Consider the following 22,291-nt stretch of genomic DNA (forward strand, 5'->3'; position numbering starts at 1 on the left):
TCATTAATTACTGCATCCCAAGTCTTCCCCTTTCTGGGTTTACTCCCTGATTCAGTTGAAATATGTCCTCAAGTAAGTTCCTGTACAGGAGAAAAACTTTGTAAGTCTCTGCATGTCTGGAAATTTCTTTATTCTACCTTCACTCTTATTTGGTAGTTTGATGAGACTTTGACTTTTACTGATCTGCAGTGAATGCCATTGTTTTTCAGATCCACATATCACTGTTGTCCTTTGTTTTGTACTTGAATTTTCAGAGTTCAAAGCTTCTCTGAGGTTTTGAGAGAACTTGACAGTTCCCTCCTTGTAGCCTCTAACATGCTTTACTAGGCAGTAGCTTCCTCTACTTTGCTTCACTAGTCAACATTCCTTTATTTTTGTGTCTTCTAGAAATCCATTGAAATCTCGTGTATTGATGGCTTTATCCTGTTCTCTTTGTTGTAAGGGTTTATATCTTTTTATTTCCCTACTCATAATGTTAAGGAGTCTTGGAGATAAAATGAGTCTACCTATACTGTCATTTTCCCCTAGGTTTTTATTTTTTAAAGTTTGGAATTTAAATATACTTAGAAAGTAACTTGAACATTAGATCCCTAACAATTACATTATAGTGACTTTGCTATGCCAGAAAGTGATTCCTGATTTCATGTTGTGTTTTATAGGTAATAGTAGTATGTATACATGTAGCTTTCCAGTGGATAATGGCAAAAACGTTAGCAGGGAAGAGTGACTGAGCCATATGTTTTGAGGCTTTTTTAGGTTTTTTTTTTTCCTATTCTTACCACCACCACCCTAATCCGGGGCTTTCTGATTTGTTGCCATTATTGAAGGAGTCTTTATTGTGCCCTATTGCTGCTTTAGCCACCTCTTAACAAAAGTTTTTATAAATGCTACAACACATTTAAAATTTTCCATGTTTTCTTAACAGAATAAAGACCGAACCCTTTACCTTGGCATTCAAGGACTTTTCTTTGTTTGGTCCCAGTAGTTCTCAAAGTGTCATCCCTTTCCCAGCAGTAGCATCCCTGGGAACTTGTTAGCAATGTAAATTCTAAATCCCCCTCCCCTCTGTCTGATTCAGAAACACTGGGGGTACAGCTCAACAAGGTGTTTTAACAAGACCACCACATGATTCTGATGCTGAAGTTTGAGGACTGCTGGTCTAGTCCATCCCTTTTCATTTTGCAGGCAAAGAATTGAGGTATATAAAGAGAGGTTAATTGGCTTGTCCAAACTCATACAACTAGGTAGAGTTTTCTTTCTAATACTCTATACTTGACTGACTTTTTATGAGTTGCAATCAGAAAGCAGTCTGAGATGGGAAAGTTGGAAAGGCTTTATAGAGAATGAGGGACTTGACAGAACACTGTATAACCTTATGTAAGTAGAAACAAAAGAGATGGATATTGTAAGCAAGAAGACCACGTGAATAAAGGCATGAAGATAAAAACATACAGTTGACCCTTAAACAGGTTTTAACTGCATGTGTACATTTATATGTGGTTTTTTTTTTAATAGTAAATACTACAGTACTACATGATTTGTGGTTGGTTGAATCCACAGATCAGGAACTGCCAATGTGGAGGGCCGACTGTAAGTTACAGGTAGATTTTCAACCTTGCAAGGAGGATCAGTGCCCCTAACTCTATGTGTTCCAGGGTCAACTGGGTATACAAACATATTCTGAGAACAAAATAGACAAGTTGGACTCATAATCAGTAGGTCTCTTATAGGAATATAGAGAATAATGTATGTAAAACAGTGATCACAGTGCCTGGCATGTTGATAAAATGTTAGCTGCACTTTGTTGTTGTTGGGCTGGTATTGTTGGTTGTATTATTGATTTTGTTGTTGTTATTAGGAAGGTAGTATGGAACAGAAGTTAAGACTGGGTTCCTGAATCAAATCCCAGCCCTAACACTGACTTTTTGACTGCTAGAAAGTTACTCTCTCTAAACCTCAGTTTCCACATTTCTAAAATGGGAATAGTAGTATCAATCTTATAGGATAGTAGTAATGATGAAATAATGTTTGTTGATGACGTGCCTGCTTCATAATAGGTACTTTAATAAAAGTCTATTTATTTATTATTTAACTAATAGCTATTATTACTTCCTAGCTTGGTAAGTCATCTTGTTTGACTCTGAATGACATAAAGCTTTGTCAAAAATCATCAGTCCTGAAAGGGTAAATTGTTGTCATGATTAAAGCAGTTCACAAATATGACCAAGAAAAAAAAAGGAAACTTTAAATAAGAGGGGACTGGTTAAATAAATTTAACAAGGGGCTGATTACGTAAATTATGGAACATTTTTATTCCGTAGCTGTTGGAAAACATGTTTCAGAAAGAAATTTTGTGACCTGTATCATGAACTATATGTTTATGATATATGCTCATGATATAATGAAAATAAAAAAGCAAAATACAAACAGTGCATACAGTGTTTCAGTTATGTAATTTGTGTAGAGAAAAATAACTTGAATATTCTGAAATATTAATGATAATAAACTCTGGGTGATGAGATTTTAGTAACTTTTTCCTTTTGTGTTTTTCTTTATTGTTCACATTTTCTAAGTGAACTTTTTAAAAATTAGGATATAGTTGATGTACAATGTTACATAAGTTTCAGGTGTACAACATAGTGATTCACAATTTTTAAAGGTTATATTCCATTTATAGTTATTATAAAATATTGGCTATATTCCCTGTGTTGTACTGTATATCCTTGTAGCTTATTTTATACATAGTAGTTTATACCTCTTAAACCCTCACCCTTATCTTGCCCCTCCCCCCTTCCCTCTCCCCACTGGTAACCATTACTTCTCTGTATCTAAGTCTGTTTCTTTTTTATTATATTCACTAGTTTGTTTTATTTTTTAGATTCCACATATAAGTGATATCATACAGTATTTTTCCTCCTCTGTCTGACTCATTTCACTTAGCATAATACCCTCAAAGTCCATCCATGTTGTTACAAATGGCAAGATTTCATTCTTTTTTATGGCTGAGTAGTATTCCATTTGTGTGTGTGTGTGTGTGTGTGTGTGTGTGTGTGTGTGTACAATATCTTTATCCATTTACCTGTCAGACACTTAGGTTGCTTCCATATCTTGGCAATTGTGAACATTTTTATAATTAGGGAAAAAATTGTGACACATACTTTAAATTTGTGGCAGAATCATTGGAATAATATTATAGCCTCCTAAAATGAAATGATCAGTATTCATTTTTATCAGTGGTCAGCCTTGGCATTTGTGGATTTCACCTTGTGTTTTCACCTAGTCAAGAACTATTCTAATCACTCATTGTGAGAAATATTTTGTGATAAGAATCATTATTTCTACATTTTAAAGGTTTTTTTGAAGATTGAGTTGGATAATATAATAAAGGCCTCTAGCTAGAATTTGAAATTTTTTTTTTTTTTTTTTTTTTTTTTTTTGCGGTACGCGGGCCTCTCACTGCTGTAGCCTCTCCTGTTGCGGAGCACAGGCTCCAGACCCACAACCTCAGCGGCCATGTCTCATGGGCCCAGCCTCTCCGCGGTATGTGGGATCTTCCCGGACCGGGGCACGAACCCGTGTCCCCTGCATCGGCAGGCGGATTCTCAACCACTGCACCACCAAGGGAGCCCTGAAATATATTTGGAGTGCATCTTGCTAACTTTCAGCATCCCATCTCAATTATTATAATAGCTAACATTGGAATGTTATCTCTGCCAGGGACTGTGTTAAGTATTAATCTTCACAAAAATTTTATGAGGTACGTACCATTATCTCCATTTTATAGATGCACTGAAAATCAAACAGGTTAAGAAACTTGTCCAAGATTGCACAACCACTAAGCCAGTATTCTAACAAAGAGCTAAACAGTCTTTCCAGAGCCTGTATTCGTAAACATTGTGCTATGCCGTCTAATATGTAAAATAAAATATCAAAATGTTATTGATATTTACAATACAAAAAGATCTAAGGAGATACTCATTATGAAAATAAAGGGTCTGATGTATATGTTGTGGTATTTTTATATAAAGTCTTAACTCATTAACACTTCGAATAAAATAAGACATGAAAAATTATGATTTCATTTTTTAAAATTCTTTAACATTTCCAAAAGTATATGTTCCATTTTTGGTATTCTTTTATATGCTAATGCACTCCTAGTGATAAGTATATCCAATAGTATTTCTCATGACTAATGTGTATTTAGATAGCACAGTGGTAAAGAGTATGGGGCTCTGGAGCTAGGCTGAGTTCACATTCTGCCTCTGCTTCTTAATATTTTGTGGCCTTGGGCAAGATGTTTAACCTCTCTGTGCCTAGTTTTTTCATCTGTAAAATAGGAATAATAATATGTTCCTCAAAGAGTTGATATAAGGATTCAGTGAGTTAATTCATATAGAAAACTTGAAATAATAGTGCCTGCACATGGCAGTTTTCAGTGTTGGGTACGCTAGTTTGTAATAGTACTATTATTATTCCATTTACTATCATTATCATCATCATCTGTATTGATTATATAATAAGCTTTTTTGAGACATCCAAGTTACATTTTGTGAAAACAAGTAAAAACATTGTACTTGGAGTCCACTGAGCTAAAAATTATTTTGCTACCACTTACTAGCTTTCTAACCTTCAGCATTTCACTGAACCTTGTGGGCCTCAGATGACCACTAGTAATATCTTCCCTGTCATCTGATCTTTTGATCTGTAAAATACTGCTAGAAATCATGCAGTCTCAGAATTGTGGTCTAACTCTGGAACTGTGAAAGAAAGAGAACTGATGACGCTTAGTCTCTTGGTCCATTTTCCTTCTTTCATTTAAGTAGTTGTGTGAATTTACAACAAAGGTTAAGCATTTAATGCTTGTAAGAATATAATAGACTTATTCTCATTTTGACCTACATAGTTTACTCTCCTGGCTTTCACTACTACTTTTCTATAAAACTAAACTAATACAAGGCATTTCTAAAATTGTCTAAATTTCATGTGAAAATAAAACTAGGGACAGGCTAAATTGTTTCCTTTTAAGCTGTGTGCATGCATATGGTGATTTGTGTGTCCTATTTTATACTTTACTAACACCTCGAGTGCTTTTAGTATGGCACTTATTATATTGCTTCAGTTATTTGTTTACATGTCTAGCTTCCCTACTAGATCAAGTCCCTCAATGGCAGATTTTAAATTTTCCATTGAACTTTAAAAATACTTAAAATTTATGAAAGTTACTTTAAAATAGTTTTTCTTGTTTGATAAAATAGAAAAGAATGATTGTGTTTTATGAATTTTGTCACTTTAGGAAATATTGAAAATGCAAAACTGGAGGTAAGATACGAGAATAGAAGAAAGAGTTTTAAAATGTTCCATTTGCGGGGGAGGCTATTCAATACTCCTTTCCCTGAAAGCAGTGGGAGAAAATGTCTTAGGAGAACACAATGTGATATGTAACAGGAAAGAATGAAAATAAAGCTGAGCTACTCCCAAAGGATATTAATCCTTGAATTAGTAGTTGTCAGTTGATATTCTTTTATTTTTTATCAAGCTAGAGTATGAATTCTTGTCAATTCAGGACCCACAGATACATTTTTATATATACAGTAATGATAATTTTGACATTGCTAACTATCCACTTACATCATATGGCTAATTCTCAAGAGTTGGATGACACATCTGCCATGAAACACCAGTATTGTACCATATATAAATAACGACAGCTAATCTACACTTTCTGAGTCTCACTCCTACCAGAGTATATTTTCAGAGTGGCAAAATTCTCTAATTTTTTATCTCCAACCCAAATCACTCACTGGAGCCTGAGATCAATATATTTAGTTTTGTTGAGAGTCTCCACGTGAATGTCCCACAGCTTCCTCAAAACTCAAAGTCCAAACCTGGGGACTTCCCTGGTGGCACAGTGGTTAAGAATCTGCCTGCCAATGCAGGGGACACGGGTTCAAGCCCTGGTCCGGGAAGATCCCACATGCCGCAGAGCAACTAAGCCCATGCACCACAACTACTGAGCCTGCGCTCTAGAGCCCGTGAGCCACAACTGCTGAGCCCACGTGCTGCAACTACTGAAGCCCACACACCTAGAGCCCCTGCTCTGCAACAAGAGAAGCTGCTGCAAAGAGAAACCCACACACAGGAACGAAGAATAGCCCGTGCTCGCCACAACTAGAGAAAGCCTGCGCGCAGCAACAAAGACCCAACGCAGCAAAACAAAACAAAACAAAACTTTCTCATTAAAAAGAAAAATCCAAGCCTTTTTTTTCCCCTCCACATCCCTGTCTTACCTACAAAGGTTCCTTCCTTATTAGTACATGGCACCACCCTCCATTGGATTGCCCAAATCAGTAGTATTCTTGGCACCATCCTCTCCTCCACCCCACCCATATTCATTCATTCACCAAGTTTTACAAATTTACCTTGTGAATATATCACAGATCTATTCAGTTCTTTCATTTTTATTACCATAGTTCAAGCTATGTTCATCTCTCCATTGTATTACTCCATAGTTTCCTAATTGACCTCTTGCCACCAGTGCTATCCAATTATCTATCTATACATTGTTCCGGTAATCTCCCTAAAACACAAATCAGAACATGTCACTGTTCTATATTTAAAGCCCTTTAGTGGCTATCCTTGGCCTTCAAGATAAAATCTAAATTCTTTAAAGTGTTAGTAGCACCCTTCGTGATCTGGACCCTGCTATGTGATACAGCTGTATGGACCAACGTGCAGTTCTTTGAGACTTCTGGAGGTGAGCACCTTCAGGTCTTCACTATTCCTTTTGCTTAACTAACTCCCAGTAGTTATCATCTCACCTTGGACCTTCTTCAAGAAACCTTCACTAATATGCCAGCATCATACCCTAACAAAGATGGGATTAGACATTCTTGTGTGTTCCCATAGTACCTTCTGCTTATCCTTTTTACAGCGTATGACATACTGTATTATTATTGCCTGCTTATTTATGTCTCGTCTAAGCTCTTGGAGGGTAAGTACAATATTCTGTTTGGTTGCTCTGTTTTACCAGTACCTCACGTAGTGCACGGCACATTCATTCATTTATTCTTTTTTTTTTTTTTGGCTGCGTTGGGTCTTCGTTGCATGCAGGCTTTCTCTACTTGTGGCGAACAGGGGCTGCTCTGTTGCAGAGCATGGGCTTCAGTAGTTGCGGCATGTGGGCTCAGTTGCTTAGTTGCTCTGTGGCATGTGGATCTTCCCAGATCAGGGATTGAACCCGTGTTCCCTGCATTGGCAGCCAGATTCTTAACCACTGTGCCACCAGCAGATATTTGTTGAACATCCTTTATGTCAGCTTGGAATGAAGAGTGGTCTAAATTTTTTCTGTTGAAATGAAGCCTTGTTTGAGTTTTCAGTAGTTCTTTATAATATCAAAGATGTGGCTTCTAAAGACTATTATTCAGTGGTCAAATATATTTTCTCTGACCAGTCTTAGATAACCCCTATAGTTCATGTTGTGGTGAAAATTCAGTAGAATTATGTGCGTGTGTGTGTATGTATGTGTATAAATAATAACTGAATATGTTAATGGAAGTATAGAGCAGTATCCTGTATAGTTAAATTTTTTAGAGTTTGTAACAGTATATAAAATACAATTATAAATATCTGATTATCTCAAGTCAGACTTTTAAAAAGCAGTTTTTTATAATAGCTTTACTTCTGGGCTCCCTCCCTTAAAATATTTAAGTTTTTAAAGTAAAATATTTAAGTTTTAAGTAAAATATTTAAATTAAAATGCATTTAAGATAAATTTTTGTCTTGATTTCAGTTTATTCATGGATTTTTTTAGTAGTTGGAAAAAAGCTGTGGTAGTTCCCAACTGTGTTAGAAACAGTTGTCAAGTGTGGTTCTTTACACTGTGAGACTGGGAGCTGTTTCTAAACACACAGTTACTAGCACAGATTTGCCTAAGTTTCCAATCTGATCTGTGGCTATGGGTAAGTAATGTGGAACTCATATAGATTTGTGGGGGGAAAAACTTCTAGACATTAAATTCCATAAACTACCCTTTATCTTTAGGTTAGTCTTTAAACCTAAAGTGTATAGACTTTAAACCCCAGCCAATCAATAGTATAATTTTTTGTACATCTTTGAGATAGTTAAAAAGCTATGTAAAAATTAAGGTATTCTGCTTAAGGTGTATAGACTTAAGTCTCATCTTTTGTTGAAGTGCATCTTAATATAAATTTTCAGTACTATTTAATATCAAAGATTTCAAAGATTATTTTTTAGTTAAATAAGCATGCTTATTCTCCAGAAGCCTTTATCCCTGTGGTTCCTATTGATAGTGAAGACTCTAGTATATTTATATAGGATTTGTAGTAAAATCTAAAAATTATAAAATAAATTTTGACATTATGTATATATGTGGGTATAACATCCCTTTAAACTGCATGATACTATTTATCCTTTAAGAGAACTGATAAGAATTTAATAAAACTGTGTATGTATGTGTGTGTACTATCCAATTAGGGTACCCACTAGCCACATGGGGCTATTGAGCACTTGAAGTATGGCTTATCTGAATTTGAGGCATACTGTAAGTATTAAAAATACAGAGCTTTAGTATGAAAAAAGAGAATGTAAAATATCTCATAATTTTATATTGATTACATGTTGAGATAATAAATTTTAGATAAGTGGGTTAAATTTATATTAAAATTAATTTCACTGATTTTTTTTTAATATAGCTACTAGAAAATTGGATCACATGCTGTTTCTATTGGGCATCTCTGGTCAAGAACTTTTTTTCTAATTGTTTTTCTAATTGAAAACTACATTTTCTGTAAGTTATGGTTGAAATTGAACATTTTGGGTATTGAGAGTTATTTTTTATTAGTCTTAGATTACAATTTGACATTTGAATACTGGTATTCCAATGTTAGATGTAAAAGTAAAGGCTATAAAGTTAAAAAATTTTTAACAAAATATTATTTTGAGGTCTTGTTTTTAGACTTTGTTGTTAGAACAATACCATAACCAGTCCTTCATGATTTCTTGGTTCCCAGTTGGACACAGTTTGGCAGCTATCATAGATCTTTACTTTAGTTATTGTATAATTTATTTAACATTTTTTTGTTTGCTTCATATGTGCCAAATCTATCATAATTTCAGGAGGGAACAAAAAATAATGGATATGCATGTAAATGAGTTTGCAGAGTTGGAGGTAGGAAGAAGTGAGCAGTTACTGTCTGGCTTTTTATTTTCTGTAAAGTAGTATGTAAGGTCATCTTAGTCTACCACTAGTGGTGGTTTCTGGGAAAAACTCCTTGAATTGAGTAAAATTAAAGAGTTCTTGATGGATAAGAATCAACATCTATTCAGCCGTTATTGGGCACTAAGCTGAACATGGAGGAAGAATATAAAATAGGGACCTTGCCCTCAGAGCTAAATTTTGTTAGGAAAATAACGGTGTATGCCAAAAAAGTAAAAAACAGATAAGGCAGCTGTAATAAGGTAAAGAATATATGGTGTATATACAGTTCAAAGTTCAAAAGATGAAGAGAGGGCTTCCCTGGTGGCGCAGAGTCCGCCTGCCGATGCAGGGGACACGGGTTTGTGCCCCGGTCCGGGAAGATCCCACATGCCGCAGAGCGGCTAGGCCCGTGAGCCATGGCCGCTGAGCCTGCGCGTCCGGATCCTGTGCTCCGCAACGGGAGAGGCCACAACAGGGAGAGGCCACAACAGTGAGAGGCCTGCGTACCGCAAAAAAAAAAAAAAAAAAAAAAGATGAAGAGAACGCTAGTGCCTAGAGATTGTTTTTTGTGTGTGTGTTCTGGGTTTTTGTTTCTTCTAAGCTTTCTCCTTTTGCTTATTTAAAATAGTAGCCAAATGATCTTTTCAGTATGACCCCTTTGTAAAAATACCTTCTGGCACTGTATGTAATTTTCAGAACAGTCAGTGGTAATTTATTATGAGAGCTGTATAGAATTTAGCACAGATTCTTTATCTCAGCACAAGAGTTTAATACAGTTACTTTATAACTGAGCTTTGAGTGCTTTAGAACAGGACAGTGTTCTGAATAAGAAGTTGAGGTTACTGTGGCATTACATGATTCAAATCATGTAGCTTCATGTATTTATTTGGTGTGAACTTCAGCTTGCACCTGAATTAACAAGCACCTTCTCTTTCCTGTTATTACCTCTGCATTCCTTACTTTTCAGTCCTTACTATTTGCTGTGTTGATGGTGAAAAGGAAAAGATGGTGGTGTCTGGGTGGGTATCTGTAATAGTAAGATGTATAGGTTTTAAACAGGAGTGGGATTAGAGAGAGGGCTGTATAGGATGAAAAGTTTGAGCATGTTCTTTTGAGTGTTGTAGAAACTGACTGACTACTAGCTGCATGATAAACCAAGATGATAGAAGTATCACCCGCACGTGCATACACACTGCAAACATATAGAAATGTAACGCAAAACTGTAAATGCATAGCTAAACTCTGAGGAAGAAAAGAGAAGGAAATTCCCAGGTGCCAGGTATGAAAGAAATCAAATCAAAACCTTAAGTGGGAACTGGTGCTGCTGTATAAACTAGTACAGGCCCCTTCTGGTCCTGGATATATGTCCTAAGAAGTCTGGGGTGGAATTTTAGTGGAGAATGGAGATTGGGCCTTTTCAAAATAGAGCTAGCTCTGAGACCCAGTCATGCAGCCTAGAACCTGAAAGAGCTTTCCTAATTGTACATAGATTTTTTTGAAGTAACCAATGATAGAACAATCTAAATGAGAATATAAAATAAGTGTGTATGAAATGATTAAAAGGATAAAAAAAAGGAAATGAAGCATGATGAAGTAACAGGCCAATATGAAAAAGAAACAGACTCGAAAAAGAAAATCAAATCACATTCAGAAATTAAAAATATAATCTTGGAATTTGGCTTTAGATGGATTAAATAGCATATTAGATATTCTTGCTTGGCTGAAAAGGAAAGAAATATAGCAATAAATGGTTAAGAAGAACTAAATCTAAAGTGTAATGACCCAAAATTAAAAAGTTGAAAATACAAGATTGGCAAAATGCTAGGCTGATACAAAACAAAACAAAAAGCTCTTAGAAAAATATTATCAGGCAAAAACAGATTTTAAAGGCAAAAGTATTATTAAAGATAAAGAGAGCCATTGCATAATGATGGAAAGGAATAATTCACTAGGAATAAATAATAATCTTGAACCTTTATGTCCAAGTAATATTATGTCAAAGTATATAAAGCAAAATTTTACATACTAAAAATGGACTACTTACAGGTAGTGGGAAATTTTAGCACATTTCCTTCAGAAGCTGACAGATAAATCAGACCACTGCTACCACCACCCTCCAACAAAAGTAAAGGCATAGAATATTTGATCAGTACAGTTAACAAACTTGATATTTTAGATGTGTTTAAACTTTACTCTCAAAAAATAGAATGTAGATGTTCCTTTCAATCACACATGAAACATAGAAATTAACCACATATTAAACTACAGTGGGATGACTCACAAATACCCAAGCATGTAACACCGGCTATATTTTCTGACTACAGCATAGTACATAGAAAACTTACTAGGTTTTCCAGGTTTCATTTGAATAATATTTAAATGGAATAATAATAGTTAAAACATTTATTGAACACAGTGTGAGCCAGGCATACTGCTGAGTGTTTTGCACATGTTATTCTATTTAAACACTTTCAGCATCCCAGTGAATTATAAGATAGCATTACCATCTTTACTAGTGAGAGTATTTAGGTGTAAAAATGTTTATCTGCCTAGGACTTCCCTGGCAGTCCAGTGGTTAAGACTCCAAGCTTCCACTGCAGGGGGTGTGGGTTCTATCCCTGGTTGGGAACTAAGATCCAGCATGATGCAGGGTATGGCCAAAAAATTGATTTATTGATTGATTTTTTTTTTTTTTTTGCGGTACGCGGGCCTCTCACTGCTGCGGCCCCTCCCGTTGCGGAGCGCAGGCTCCGGACGCACAGGCTGAGCGGCCATGGCTCACGGGCCCAGCCGCTCCGCGGCATGTGGGATCTTCCCGGACCGGGGCACGAACCCGTGTCCCTTGCATCGGCAGGCGGACTCTCAACCACTGCGCCACCAGGGAAGCCCTACTGATTGATTTTTAAAAGTTTATCTGTCCAAGGTCTGCAGTTGGGACAAAACCTCTGTTTTTAAATACACTGTTAAAACCCCCCATCTTTTAAAAACACCTTTATTATCAGAAAATATAGCCAGATAGAGAAGCTCACATAAATATATAGTTTATTGAATTATTGTTAAGGTTGGTATTGTAATACCAATAGATCAAGAAGTAGAACTTTACCAGCCACTGCAGAAGCCTTTTATGTGCCCCATTCCTTCCCCACAAAAAGCATTTTTATGATAATCATTTTCTGGCTTTTTTCTTTGTAATTTTAATACTGTAGTGTACATTTTTAAACAGTATGCTTTAGTCTTGCTTATTTTTCCCCCATTTTTTCCCACATAATTTGTCGAAGAAACTGGTATAGTTTAATCTTCTAGAATTTTTAACAGGTTTGATCAATTTGAGATTTGATGGTTTTGGCAAAATTTTGTAGGTGGTGGTGTGTTCTTTCATCAGGAGATATATAATATCTGGTGGGTTTTCTTTTTGTGATATTAGAACTATTGATACTCAGTGGTTAAGTCCATTAACTCTTTAGAGATTGCAGATTTTAATTTTTTCTAATTTTATTATTTCTTCTTCATTTATTGCTGGAATGTTTCTGTAAAGAAGCTTCCCCTCATCTAACAGTTACCTGGTAGTTTAGTTTATATAAGAGAGGAAGAGTAAATGTTTTGTTATTTCCTGTTGTATAGCAGTTTTCAAAATGATGAGTTGCTTTTCACTAGCATCTTTCAAAGTAACCTTTTTCCCCCTTTTTTTTAACTGTCATAAACTCACAGATTTAAATATATTGCTTTTGGTTCTTTTCAGTTATCCTTACTGATGCTCAAATTGTCCCATCTTTGGCTAGTGGGAGCTTCTTCAAGTTGGCTCTCTTCCATCATGGAGTTTATATTTTAGTAAATATATGCATGTATAAGCATATGTATATGTATTGCCTTGAAACACACACATATACTAAACACATTGTTCTGTATATTTTGGGTTTTATACTTCCTGTATATTGGAAATAGTTCCTTATCTGTTCTGTATAGAACTGCTTTATATTTTGTAATGGCCACATCGATAGTATAGCTGTACCATAGTTTTTTTAACGAACACTTACTGATGAACATTTTGATTGTTACCCAGCAGTATTATAAACAGTACTGCAGTGAATATCCTGGTACTTACTACTTTGCCCATGTGTGTGAATATAGCTGCAGAATCAATTCCCAGAAATGGAATTGTTAAGTAATAATAGCTATTGTCAAATTGCTCTCCTTAAAGCAATTAAGAACTGTTTTTTTGCCTCATACTATCCTTTGATATATAATACTAGTATGTGATCAAACTTTTTTATGTATATAAATTTGTTTCTTTATTTTTGGCTGCATTGGGTCTTTGTTGCTACATGCGGGCTCTCGTTGCGGCGAGCGGGGGCTGCTCTTCGTTATGGTGTGCGGGCTTCTCATTGCAGTGGCTTCTCTTGTTGTGGGAGCATGGGCTCTAGGTGCGCGGGCTTCAGTAGTTGTGGCACGCAGGCTCAGTAGTTGTGGCGCACGGGCTTAGTTGCTCCAAGGCATGTGGGATCTTTCCGGACCAGGGCTCGAACCCATGTCCCCTGCATTGGCAGGCAGATTCTTAACCACTGCGCCACCAGGGAAGTCCTGTGATCAGACTTTTAGATCTTTGATAATCTGCTTTGATAAAAAAAAATCTCATTATAGTTTTTATTAGTATTTCATTTGTATTTCCTAAATTATGAATTGTCTGTTCGTGTCCTTGGTCCAATTTTCTATTGAATGGTTAGCCTTTTCCATATTGATTTGTAGCACTCATATATAATAAGGAAATTACCCTTTCGTGACATGTGTTGCAAATATTTTTTCCTAATTGTGTTGCTTCTTTTGACTATGTTTATGGTTTTCATTTTCCAAGCAGAATTTTTAAATGTTAAAATACTACTCAAATTTATTAGTTCATTTTTAACAATCCAAACTTAAGAAAGAGTTGAGACGTACAGTACAAAGAAGTGTATGGTTTTTTTTCTCCCTGAACCCTTCAAGAATAAGTTCCCAGCCTTTGTCCTGTCACCTCCTAATACTTTAGTGTGTATTTCCTACAAACAAAGATATTCCCTTAAATGACCATACTACACCTATTAAAATCAGAGAGTTAACATTGACACGTTACTGTCTTTAGACCCCCATTCAAGTTTCACTAATTGAATGAATTATTTCACTATTGTCTTAATAACCTTTTTAGCAAAAGGATCCAGTTCAGAGCCACATGTTGCGTTGAGTTGACATTTCTTTTCAGTATCCTTCAATCTGGAACAGCTCCTCAGGCTTTGCTTGACTTTCATAACTGACAGTTTGAAGATTATTCAAAACAAATTAGAACAAGAATTTGTGCTAATGTTTCCTCATAACTAGATTTAGGTTATGCATCTTTGTCAGGAATATCATAGAAGTGACTCTGTGATCTTGTATGCTATCAGGTGACACACGGTTTCAGTTTGTCCTATGAATGATGGTGTTCACTTTGATCCCTTAATTAAGACAGCATCTGATTGGCATCTCTACTGTAATGGTTTTTCCCTTTCTATTTTATCAGTATTTTGTGGGGGAGGTACTTTAAACATCTCCTTATCAAACTTTCCATTTATTCATTTATAGTAGGATGAATTTATAGGTTGCTGTCCATTCAGTGGGTTATAGTCCCTTTACTATCATGAGTTTTGGTACTTCAGCATAATTTTGCTAGTGGGTGGCCATTTAGGCTGACTTCAGTGTTCTTTTGACATGTCCTCATTACTGAGCACTTTCTTGTTTCTGCCACAAGATACTCCAGGCTCATTCTGTATTTCCCTCAGCCTAGAATCAGCCATTCTCCAAGGAGCCCTTACTCCTTTTATAGAGAAGTATTCAGAAGCAAAGATCCAAATGCTAGTCATGCTCATTGCTGTTGGAGTGGCATTGCTTCCAGGCTTTGTCAGTGAACAGAGCTAGGGAATATACGTGTGTATAATCCACACATTTTCAAACATCTGTAACTATACCTATTTCTATATCTGTCTTTTAAAAACAATGAGTTCACATTGATAATTCCAGTCTAACACTGTAAGATTTACTCTAGCTTTCTCTTTTTTAATATTTTAACTCTCTTCTCTTTCAGAAGCCTGGCTTCCATTTGATCAGTCCCTCTGTTGTTTGTTACCAAGCTTCCGGTTCCACCATCCCCTCTCCTGTGCAATGCCCTTCTCTCCCTTCTCTGGCTCTGACTCTCCATTCCAGGCCACCTTCCCCCACATGGACTTCCTTCTTAACCCCTCTTGAGCTCCAACACTGTATGCCAGACCACTCTCTGCATGGATGCCCTTTTTATCCTACTTGGTATCTGATACCCTATACTGAACTATCCCTCTCTTTTGACACCTTTCTCACCCCACTTGGACTCTAACCATGCAGTACTCACTTGTACTCACTCATCAAGTGAACATCCTCCTCACCTTTTTTTTAAATGCCTTCCAATTTTGTGTCATACCTTGAAAGAGCTTCTCCACTTTAACATTATAAAAAATAATTTTGTTTTCTTCTAGTGATTTTTATTTATTTATATTGTATTTAAGCATATGGTCTATTGTGGAATTTATTTTTAAGTAAGAAATAAAGTAGAAATCCAGCACTTCTCAGATGGTTATCCAGTTGCCTGGAATTTTGTATAAAAACTGTATCTCCCCCCAAAAAAATGTATAAAGTTTTTAAAAAGTTACTGAATTCATAGAGCTTTTTCTTAAAAATGGGTATCATTTTTCATATTGTTTTTGTTTATAACAGATGATGATGTACCTGCAGATATGGTTGCAGAAGAATCGGGTCCTGGTGCACAAAATAGTCCATACCAACTTCGTAGGAAAACTCTTTTGCCAAAAAGAACAGCGTGTCCTACAAAGAGCAGTATGGAGGTAAATTCAGTGTAACTGCTTTTTTTGTGTGTGTAATGAAGGAATTGTTAGGAAACAAACAGAAAGGGGACCGTCAGTCATTTTTTAGAAGTAATGATTATGGTAAAAATATTTGCTTAGTTTTCATTTTGTTTTTAAAGGGTGCTTCAACTTCAACCACAGAAAACTTCTTTGGTCATCGTGCAAAACGTGCCAGAGTCTCCGGAAAATCTCAAGATCTATCAGGTATTTCCTATGAGAAAGCTAAGAAATAGGGTCAAATAATTTTTTTTTTGATACCAAAAAATTAATATCAACTTAAATGTAGTTTATTTGTACATTTGAGATTGAGAAAGTGATTATTACAGAAAAAACATGAGAACCGTCACCTTCTCCATCTCTGATTGTAATTGTATAAAAATCCTTTTTGTATATTTAGTGTAGCCAGTTTTTGAAATGGTGCATACTAGCTAGCTAAAAGAAAGAATACTGTCAAGATAAAAGAAAATAAATGTGTGTCGTCTATGAAAGCAAATGCTTATAAAATGATTGTCAAAAAATAAAAGCTGTTCATTAGACAAAATGGAAATTGTGCTCTTTAAATAATGAGAAAGTCTTTGCTAGCATGATAGATTGTTTATATTCTGTTTGTTAATCTCTTTATAGCAGCACCTGCTGAACAGTATCTTCAGGAGAAACTGCCAGATGAAGTGGTTCTAAAAATCTTCTCTTACTTGCTGGAACAGGATCTTTGTAGAGCAGCTTGTGTGTGTAAACGCTTCAGTGAGCTTGCTAATGATCCAATTTTGTGGTAAGTGAAAATTTATTTCTTATTATCTTGAGATATATTACTTGTTGCCCAAAATGCTGTAGATGGTAGGAAATTTGGAGTGTGAGTTTATGGTTACAATTAAATAGTCAGAAGAAAATTAGAATGCTTATAAATTCCAAGTTAACTGTTTATCACAAATGTTGGCTGTCAGTCCAGGCAGTGTTTTTTGTTTTGTTTTTTTTAATACATTTTTTATAAATTTATTTATTTATTTTGGCTGCGTTGGGTCTTCGTTGCTGCGTGCAGGCTTTCTCTAGTTGCAGCGAGCGGGGGCTGCTCTTTGTTGTGATGTGCAGGCTTCTCATTGCAGTGGCTTCTCTTGTTGCGGAACACGGGCTCTAGGTGCACAGGCTTCAGTAGTTGTGGCTCGCGGGCTCTAGAGCGCAGGCCCAGTAGTTGTGGCACACGGGCTTAGTTGCTCCGCAGCATGTGGGATCTCCCCGGACCAGGGCTCAAACCCATGCCCCCTGCATTGGCAGGCGGATTCTTAACCACTGCGCCACCAGGGAAGCCCAGCAGTGTTTTTAAAACAATAAAAGAAGTACTTTTTCTGCTACTTGTCAGTTAAAAGCAACAGTGATGGGAAATGTTTTTCATTCCATTGCTTTTTAGAAAGAGTATGAAGTCTGATTTAAAACAGCTAATTAATTAAATCTGATAGTTAGGTAAGACTGTAGATTTTGTATATCGCTTTTGGAAAATAGTTTGGACATTTGTATTTTTGAACCATAAAATAGGCATATCCTGGTACTTCCCACTTCCCTAGTGGCACAGTGGTTAAGAATCCGCCTGCCAATTCAGAGGACACAGGTTCGATCCCTGGTCCAGCAAGATCCCACATGCCGCGGAGCAGCTAAGCCCGTGTGCCACAACTACTGAGCCTGTGCTCTAGAGCCGCGAGCCACAACTACTGAAGCCCACGCGACTAGAGCCGGTGCTCTGCAGCAAGAGAAGCCACTGCGATGAGAAACCCGTGCACCACAACAAAGAGTAGCCCCCACTCACTGCAACTAGAGAAAGCTTGCACACAGCAACAAAGACCCAATGCAGCCAAAAAAAAAAAAAAATGCATGCCCTTTGACCCAGCAATTCCACTTCTGAAAATTTGTTTACCCTATTTACAAATTTTTCATAATAGCATAGTTAACAGTGGGGGGAAATTAGAAATAATGGAAAAGTCTAGCAATAAGGGATGGGACTAAAAGTAAACAATGTAATGTCTACTTAGAGGGTTGTGATATAGTCATTAACAGTGATTTTTACAGTTTTTAATAACATAGGAATATGCTATGTTATAAAAAGTAAAAAGCAGAATACAAAATTTTATGTGTTACAGTCACAACTGTTATAAGTGAAAAAGACTGTAAGGAAATACAGTAAACTGTTTAGGTTATCTCTATACTTTTCTGTATTTTACAACAGCTTATATGTATTCTATGATGCTAAAAATAAGGTACACCTTAAATTTAAGAAAAAATTATGTTTGTGTTAGAAAGGAAAAAGAACGAAGAGCAGAAGAAGAAACATTTTGCTTTGTACAAGAAGTTATAATAGTTATTATCACTCCATTTCTAAGATTTGATGGTTCTTGATAGGACATAAATGAAGCATCATCATTATTTTTCATCATTATTTAAAATAATCCTTTTAAATTGAAACTGGGGCTTCCCTGGTGGCGCAGTGGTTGAGAGTCCGCCTGCTAATGCAGGGGACACGGGTTCGTGCCCCAGTCCGGGAGGATCGCACATGCCGCAGAGCAGCTGGGCCCGTGAGCCGTGGCCGCTGAGTCTGCGCGTCCGGAGCCTGTGCTTCACAACGGGAGAGGCCACAACAGTGAGAGGCCCGCGTACCGCAAAAAAAAAGAAAAAAGAAAAAAAAAATTGAAACTGTATGTGGCTTTTACAGTAAGGGTGGCTTTTATTTTCCCCTGACTAAACAGTCAGATTTTAAAGAATTGACACTTATTCTTTTGGGTGGACTATGTTTTATATGCAGTTACATTGTTTTAGACAAAAATTTTATTTTTACATTTAAAATTCTGCTTTTTCATATCCCTAGAAGTTTTTGAGGCCTCAAATAATTTTTATAGTTGTTTAAAGGACATTTTATGAAGAAATCTTCATTCCTTTCCCCCTTCAGGAAACGATTATACATGGAAGTATTTGAATATACCCGCCCTATGATGCATCCTGAACCTGGCAAATTCTACCAGATTAATCCAGAAGAATATGAACATCCAAATCCTTGGAAAGAGAGTTTCCAGCAGTTGGTATGAAGTATAAATGGAAAACACTGATTTATATTATATATTTTAAATAAAAATTCCTTTTTAAAAATTTAAACTCAAGAATAGGTTTCAAGGGAATTCCCTGGCAGTCCAGTGGTTAGGACTCCACGCTTTCACTACTGAGGGCCTGGGTTCAGTCCCTGGTCAGGGAACTAAGATCCCAGAAGACTCATGGCACTGCAAAAAAAAAAAAAAAAAAAAGAATAGGTTTCAAGTCAGTGGACATTTATCAACAACAAAAAAGTCAACAATTCTTTTCACTACTGACATATTTATTAATCATTTAAACAGTAGCAGTAAGTATCAGTAGCCTGAGAGCAGCTATACTTTCTCTGGATCTGTTTGAACTTATATTTAAATTATGACCGTTGAGTAGTTAAAGTTTCACATTTAGCTTAATTTTCACATGGTCCTTTACGAATGGTTCCCAGCTAAGGGTGATTTTGCTCCACAGGGGATGTTTGGCATTGTCTGGAGACATTTTTGGTTGTCACAGCTGGAGAAGAGACTGCTACTGATACATGGTGGTTAGAGTCCAGGGATGCTACTAAACATCCTACACAGGATAGCCCTCACAACAAAGAATTATCTGTTCCAAAATATCAGTAGTGCTGAGGTTGAAAAACCATGCCCTATTTACTGGATATTACTGAGTCATAAACTGTTCTAGATTTTACATTGCAGTATGCAACAGAAAATTTGTTGGACTGATAATTGTTTTTGATAATTAATGAAAAATTCATATAGTACTAAATTAATTTAGACTGTAGTGTTTATGTTAGTAGTCAGTATTTGTTTTTTTGTTTTTGTTTTTTTTGATGTTTTAGTATAAAGGTGCGCATGTAAAGCCAGGATTTGCTGAACATTTCTACAGTAACCCTGCAAGATACAAAGGAAGAGAAAATATGTTGGTATGTTTGATTTGTCTTTTTCTAATATTTAAAATGATGATCTTACAGTTCTATACTGACTTTTTTTTTTTTTTTTTTTTTAGTATTATGATACAATTGAAGATGCTCTTGGTGGAGTACAAGAAGCTCATTTTGATGGACTTATCTTTGTTCATTCTGGAATATATACTGATGAATGGATATATATTGAATCTCCAATCACTATGATTGGTGCAGGTACGTGTAAATGCATTGTCATTAGAATTTTAATATTTTATTTACATGATGGGTTTTTAAAATGCTAGTTACTTAAAATCCAGATGAACCATGATAATATCTTAATTGTAGAAAAAATAGGAAATATGTATATTTTATATGATGGAAATGAAAGCTTTAGAGTTCAGAAATTATAAATGTACCTATTTCTTTTTGGGGGGATGTGTATATTTCTTGATGTCAGTACTTTGTCCAGCTGCTTTAGTTGATCATTAAGGAGAGAAAAATATTGGTTAATTTTATCTTTTATTTGAAAATACAGAGGATAATGTTTTTATTGCTGTATCTTTAATGAAACAAATGTACTTTTAAAATACTTTCTGTACTGTTTCAAAGCTGTTTTTATGGTCAGGTTTCTAAGAATAAATGTAGTAGTTGTTGAGCACTGATCAGTTATTTGAAGATTTATGGTATATCTGATTTTCTTAAGGATACTGTAGTACGAGACCATTTTAAGATAGCTAGTTAATTGTTACTAGTTAATGAAATTTGCATTTACTGCTCTTTCTTCCCTCCCCCATTTCCACCTCAAAGAAAAGTAGGAGAAAGTCTAGAAAAATTTTGCCTACTGATTTCCATTACTTTCCAAATCAAGGCCAGTATTGGAAATAAGTTTAAATAAAGAAGTTTCTCTCTTTCTCTCCCTGCTCATCATCCCTTTCTTTCTTCTCCCTGAGCCTCGTTTTCTGGTGCTGCTGGTTGTGATTTGGTTTCCACAAGAAACCCACTTTTTAATATGCCATTGCATTTGATATTAAATACTATTTGTAGTTGAATCTTAATAGAAGTATTACTGTACATGGATTTGTGTATAATGGTACTCAGATAATGTCCATGTTAAGTATGACTGCCTGTATGAAGGCCAATGAAACATAGTTATCTATCTGATAAAATGAATATTAGTCCTACCTACTCAATACTAATGTTCTTTAAAAGTTCCCTCTCCAAAAAATGTACCCAATTTAAAAGCCGTAAAAAGGGCAGTACTGAATTATTAGTTTTATGGCAGAGTATTTTTACTGATTAAAAAAGTAATTTTTAAATGTCCATTCTATCTGTCTGATAAAGGTAATATGCTTTAAAATATTTTCTTCGTAGCACCTGGAAAAGTAGCAGACAAAGTTATAATTGAAAACACTAGAGATTCAACCTTCGTTTTTATGGAAGGTTCCGAGGATGCTTATGTTGGATATATGACAATAAGGGTAAGGCATTTTTAAATTTTTAAGTATGTATGTGGAAATCATTAAGGCAGTGGTTGTTTATTTCAAACAAAATTTCTACTTTTCAGTTTAACCCTGATGACAAATCTGCTCAACACCACAATGCACACCACTGCTTAGAGATTACAGTAAATTGTAGCCCTATTATTGATCACTGTATCATCCGAAGTACATGTACAGGTTAGTGTTCCCGTTACGTCTTATTATAAAATGAGTCACTGTGTTGCCCAGTAGGTTTTTAAATAAATTATTTGTCTTACAGTTGGCTCTGCAGTATGTGTTAGTGGTCAAGGAGCATGTCCCACTATCAAGCACTGTAACATCAGTGACTGTGAAAATGTTGGACTTTATATAACAGATCATGCACAGGTATTTTTTAACTTTGTGGGTTTTTTTCTTTTTTCTTTTTTTAGCTCTACTAATGTTTATTTCTGGTTAATTGTTGTAGGGAATATACGAAGATAATGAAATTTCCAATAATGCTTTAGCTGGGATTTGGGTTAAAAATCATGGAAACCCAATTATTAGACGGAATCATATTCATCATGGACGTGACGTTGGTGTGTTCACATTTGATCATGGCATGGTAAGAACATTTATTCTTAATAGAAAAATTGACGTCATATCAGTTAAAATTTCAAATAGGTGTCAGCATTTTATCATCACCAAAATGCTGAATTGAAAAGTGTAGGCTTAAAAGAAGATTTCA

At 35.7% G+C, this 22,291-nt stretch overlaps 1 protein-coding gene across 4 annotated transcripts in view; it reads left to right on the forward strand.

Moving 5' to 3' along the window:
- FBXO11 (F-box protein 11) overlaps positions 1 to 22,291 on the forward strand; it is a 99,949-nt gene that overhangs the window by 58,118 nt on the left and 19,540 nt on the right. For all 4 annotated transcript variants that reach the window (XM_022573906.2, XM_089922349.1, XM_089922350.1 and 1 more), the window contains exons 2-11: positions 15,968 to 16,095; positions 16,236 to 16,320; positions 16,741 to 16,885; positions 19,046 to 19,175; positions 20,021 to 20,104; positions 20,188 to 20,320; positions 21,458 to 21,564; positions 21,651 to 21,762; positions 21,845 to 21,951; positions 22,031 to 22,168. In XM_022573906.2, coding sequence (XP_022429614.1) covers positions 15,968 to 16,095; positions 16,236 to 16,320; positions 16,741 to 16,885; positions 19,046 to 19,175; positions 20,021 to 20,104; positions 20,188 to 20,320; positions 21,458 to 21,564; positions 21,651 to 21,762; positions 21,845 to 21,951; positions 22,031 to 22,168 — 1,169 coding nt within the window. The remainder of the gene's footprint in view (positions 1 to 15,967; positions 16,096 to 16,235; positions 16,321 to 16,740; positions 16,886 to 19,045; positions 19,176 to 20,020; positions 20,105 to 20,187; positions 20,321 to 21,457; positions 21,565 to 21,650; positions 21,763 to 21,844; positions 21,952 to 22,030; positions 22,169 to 22,291) is intronic.

This window comes from Delphinapterus leucas, chromosome 13 (genome assembly GCF_059928025.1).
Source record: "Delphinapterus leucas isolate spDelLeu-1000000601 "Yukka" chromosome 13, BTC_Dleu_Yukka2, whole genome shotgun sequence".
Taxonomy (NCBI): domain Eukaryota; kingdom Metazoa; phylum Chordata; class Mammalia; order Artiodactyla; family Monodontidae; genus Delphinapterus; species Delphinapterus leucas.